The sequence below is a fragment of the Pongo pygmaeus genome, chromosome 1, assembly GCF_028885625.2.
Source record: "Pongo pygmaeus isolate AG05252 chromosome 1, NHGRI_mPonPyg2-v2.0_pri, whole genome shotgun sequence".
Classification (NCBI taxonomy): Eukaryota; Metazoa; Chordata; class Mammalia; order Primates; family Hominidae; genus Pongo; species Pongo pygmaeus.
The window spans coordinates 175,880,385-175,885,180 of record NC_072373.2 but is presented as its reverse complement, the minus strand read 5'-3'; the positions used below and the strand labels follow the sequence as shown (position 1 = coordinate 175,885,180).

The window sequence follows — 4,796 nt, the reverse complement described above, 5'->3', positions numbered from 1 at the left end:
ATGAGCATTGAAGTAACCGATGAGAGCTTGAGGAGCCATTTTGAGCAATGGGGAATGCTCACGGATTGTGTGGTCCTGAGAGATCCAAACACCAAGTGCTCCGGGGGCTTTGGGTTTGTCACATATGCCACTGTGGAGGAGGTGGATGCAGCCACAAATGCAAGGCCACACAAGGTGGATGGAAGAGTTGTGGAAACAAAGAGAGCTGTCTCAAGAGAAGATTTCCAAAGACCAGGTGCCCATTTAACTGTGAAAAAGGTATTTGTTGGTGGCATTAAAGAAGACACTGAAGAACATCACCTAACAGATTACTTTCAACAGTTTGGAAAAATGGAAGTGATTGAAATCATGACTGGCCATGGCAGTGGCAAGAAAAGGGACTTTGCCTTTGTAACCTTTGACGACCATGACTCCGTGGATAAGACTGTCATTCAGAAATACCATATTGTGAATGGCCACAACTGTGAAGTTAGGAAAGCCCTGTCAAAGCAAGAGATGGCTAGTGCTTCACCCAGCCAAAGAGGTCGAAGAGGTTCTGAAAATTTTGGTGGTGGTTGTAGAGGTGGTTTTGGTGGGAATGACAACTTTGGTCGTGGAGGAAACTTTAGTGGTCATGGTGGCTTTGGTGACAGCCAGGGTGGTGGTGGATATGGTGGCAGTGGGGATGGCTATAATGGATTTGGTAATGATGGAAGCAATTTTGGAAGTGGTGGGACCTACAGTGATTTTGGCAATTACAGCAATCAGTCTTCATATTTTGGACCCAAGAAGGGACGAAACTTTGGAGGCAGAAGCTCTGGCCCCTATGGTGGTGGGGGCCAATACTTTGCCTAACCACAAAACCAAGGTGGCTATGACAGTTCCAGTAGCAACAGTAGCTATGCCAGTGGCAGAAGATTTTAACTACTGACAGGAAAAAAAGCTTAGCAGGAGAGGAGAGCCAGAGAAGGGACAGGGAAGCTACGGGTTACAACAGATTTGTGAACTCAGCCTAGCAGGGCCTAGCTGCTACAAAGAAGACATGGTTTAGACCATACTTATGTGTATGGGTGAAAAACTTGAGGACTGTATTTGTCACTAATTGTGTTAACAGGTTATTTTAGTTCCTGTTCTGTGGAAGGTGTAAAGCATTCCAACAAAGGGTTTTAACGCAGATTTTTTTTTTTGTACCCATGCTGTTGACTGCTAAATATAATAGTCTGATTAGGATGCTGAATAAATGCATCTTAAAAAAAAAGATATGCAAGACCTGTAGCTTGAAAGTACAATACACTGCCGAGAGAAATTAAAGAAAATCTAAATAGATAGGGAGATATACCATGTTCACGAATCAAAATTATTAATCTCAGTTCTCTCCAAATTAACCTATAGATTCGACATAATCCCAACCAAAATCCAAGCAGGCTTTTAAAAAAGAAATGGATAAGCTGATTCTAAAATTTAAGTAAAATGCGAAGTACTCAAAATAGTCAAAACAACTTTGAAAAAGAAAAACAAAGTTGGAGGACCTACACTACTTGATTTCAAGATGGTACAGTAATTGGGGAAAGGTAGTATTGGCTTAAACATAGACATATAGGGCCAGGCGAGGTGGCTCACTCCTGTAATCCCAACAGTTTGGGAGGCTGAGGCAGGTGGATCACCTGAGGTCGGGAGTTTGAGACCAGCCTGGCCAACATAGCAAAACCCTGTCACTACTAAAAATACAAAAAAATTAGCCAGGTGTGGTGGTGCACACCTGAAGTCCCAGCTACGTGGGAGGCTGAGGCACCAGGATTGCTTGAACCCAGGAGGCAGAGATTGCAGTAAGCTGAGACTGCACCACTGCATGCCAGCCTGGGCGACAGAGCAAGACTCCATCTCAAAACAAAACAAAACAAAACAATAGACATGTAGATTAACAGAACCAAAGTACAGAGTCCAAAAACAGACCCAAGCAATTGAGTCTATTACTCAAGACTTTAGCTCCTGTGCTTAAGCGGTCCTTGTGCCTCAGTCTCCTGAGTAGCTGGGACTACATGCCACTATTAGGCACTTATTTAAGACAAATAAAAGTACATGTCGGCTGGATGCGGTGGCTCATGCCTGTAATCCCAGCACTTTGGGAGGCTGAGGCAGGCAGATCACCTGAGGTCGGGAGTTCGAGACCAGCCTGACCAACATGGAGAAACCCCATCTCTACGAAAAATACAAAATTAGCCAGGTGTGGTGGTGCAAACCTGTAATCCCAGCTACTTGGGAGGCTGAGGTGGGAGAAGCACTTGAACCTGGGAGGCGGAGGTTGCGGTGAGCCAAGATCATGCCACTGCACCCCAGCCTGGGTCACAAGAGTGAAACTCCATCTCAAAAAAAAAAAAAGTACATGTCTACACACAGATTTGAACACAAATGCTCATACCAGCTTTATTTGTATGATAGCCAGTAACTAGAAACAACCAAAAATCCATCATCAATAGGTGAATGGATAAGCCAATTCTGTTATATTCATACCATGGCATTCTGCTCAGCAATAATAAAAAAGAACAAATTATTGATATATGCAACAAAACATATGAATTGCAAAATAATTATGCTGAGTGAACAAAGGCAGAGAAAAATAATACCTACTGTATGATTCCATTTATATAGAATTTTAGAAAATGAAAACTAATCTAGGGACAGAAGGCAGATTATTATTTGCTTGGGGATGTGGGGAAGTGGGCAGTGTAGGGCCATGAGGAAACTTTGGGGGTGATGAATATGTTCATTACCTTGACATGATGATGAATGAGATGATGGAGATATATACATATATACATACACACACACACACACACACACACACACATATAATTTATATGCATATGTATATATTATGTATGTATATCAAAACTCATCAAATGGCACACTTTAAATATGTGCAGTTGTTTATTAACTATATCTCAATAAAGCTATTAAAAACAAAACAGGCCCGGAGCGGTGGCTCATGCCTGTAATCCCAGCACTTTGGAAGGCTGAGGTGGGTGGATCATGAGGGCAGGAGATTGAGACCATCCTGGCCATCATGGTGAAACCCTGTCTCTACTAAAAATACAAAAATTAGCCGGGCATGGTGGTGTGCACCTGTAGTCCCAGCTTCTCAGGAGGCTGAGGCAGGAGAATTGCTTGAACCCGGGAGGCAGAGGTTGCAGTGAGCTGAGATTGTGCCACTGCACTCCAGCCTGGGGACAGAGCGATACTATATTTCAAAAAAAAAAAAAAAAAGAAAAAAAAAAAGAAAGAAAAAGAAAAGGAAAGAGATTGGCTAAATAAATTGAAGTAAATCCACATAAAGAAATACTGTAAAGAAATGCTGTGTAGCAATAAAAATCACAGAAAGGCTCAGCACGATGGTTCATGCCCGTAATCCCAGCACTTTAGGAGGCTGAAAAGGAAGGATCACTTGAGGCCAGCAGTTCAAGTCCAGCCTGGACAGATGGGTAGATCCCATCTCTACGATTAAAAAAAAAAAGAAAGAAAGAAAATCATGAAAAGATAATTGTTTAATATTTGATAATTAAGAGAAAAAGCAGATTACAAAACAGTATATCCAATATGGTTAATCTGAGTATTTTCAGGATTCACCACTTGATTAGAGTGGCACATTAAAATTAAACCATGGTTTACACAGACCAGATTCATCATGCCAGGGTGGGAATTCCCCTTCTCAGCACAGTCCACCTGCCCCATATGTTACTAGGTGTTCCCACATGTGCCTCACTTGCACTTGGAAAGTGATCTAAGATGTCCTTTTGTAGTAGGATGAGCTGCAGACAAAACTCCTTAGACACTGTATTAAAGAAGGAAGAGGTTTTTATTCGGCCGGGAGCATCGGCACTTTGCTGTTGCTGACACCTGGGGCCTCTGCTGAGCTGAGGCTCCAACACTGATGTGGACAGCTGAGCAAGAGATGGCTGGAGTGGCCATCCAGGCTGCTGCCAAAGCCCCACGCACGGGGTGGTCATCATTCTGCCATGACATTGAACCCTTACCGTGCTCTCAGAGGATGGTGGAAGCAAGTGACAAAGGCAAGGCCCCCGTTTTTGTTACACCGAGAGGCCCTCCACAGGAGGGCTGCTTGGGCCCCAGGTGGCCAAGCTCAGCACAGCTGTTATCTTTGTACATAAATTGCCCTTTTCTCCCCAGAGTTGTGGGGGCAGGATGAGTTCAGGTGCCAGCCTCTGTGGGTGCCTGGAATGCCTAGCCCCCTCCGAGTCCCTGGTTCTGGTGTGTGGAATGCACTCCATCTGTCAAGTGCCTCCTCCTCCGGGGATTCACTTCCTTCTTACAAGGGACAACCACTGTGTTTTGTCAGGCCCCTTCTAAGTTTGCCAGCTGAGCCTAGATCCCAAACATGACACTGATGGATGTTTTTCTTTTTCTTTTTTTCTTTTTTTTGAGACAGTTTCGCTCTTGTCGCCCAGGCTAGAGTGCAGTGGCGCAATCTCAGCTTACTGCAAGCTCCGCCTTCCGGGTTCAAGCAATTCTCCTGCCTCAGCCTCCCAAGTAGCTGGGATTACAGGCGCCCGCCACCACGCCCAGCTAATTTTTTGTATGTTTAGTAGAGATGGGGTTTCACCATGTTGGCCAGGCTGGTCTCGAACTCCTGACCTCCGGTGATCCACCCGCCTAGGCCCCCCAAAGTGCTGGGATTACAGGCGTGAGCCACCGCGTCCGGCGACTCTTCTGAGCCCGTGATCACACATTGTAGATTTCATATCATCTCTTACATAACAATACATACGGGGGGTGGGGTGGGCTGGGGTGGGTAGGGAGTG

At 44.7% G+C, this 4,796-nt stretch overlaps 1 protein-coding gene across 1 annotated transcript; it reads left to right on the top strand.

The window, feature by feature from the left end:
* LOC129007392 (heterogeneous nuclear ribonucleoprotein A1-like) lies at positions 1-834 on the top strand. Its single transcript, XM_054438224.1, has one exon. It carries the CDS (start codon positions 1-3, stop codon positions 832-834), a length of 834 nt encoding a protein of 277 aa, XP_054294199.1.
* Positions 835-4,796: the final 3,962 nt, after the last annotated feature.

Excerpts from the sequence above, each read along its gene's own strand:
- LOC129007392 (XM_054438224.1), top strand. The coding sequence starts at position 1 with ATGAGCATTGAAGTAACCGATGAGAGCTTGAGGAGCCATTTTGAGCAA.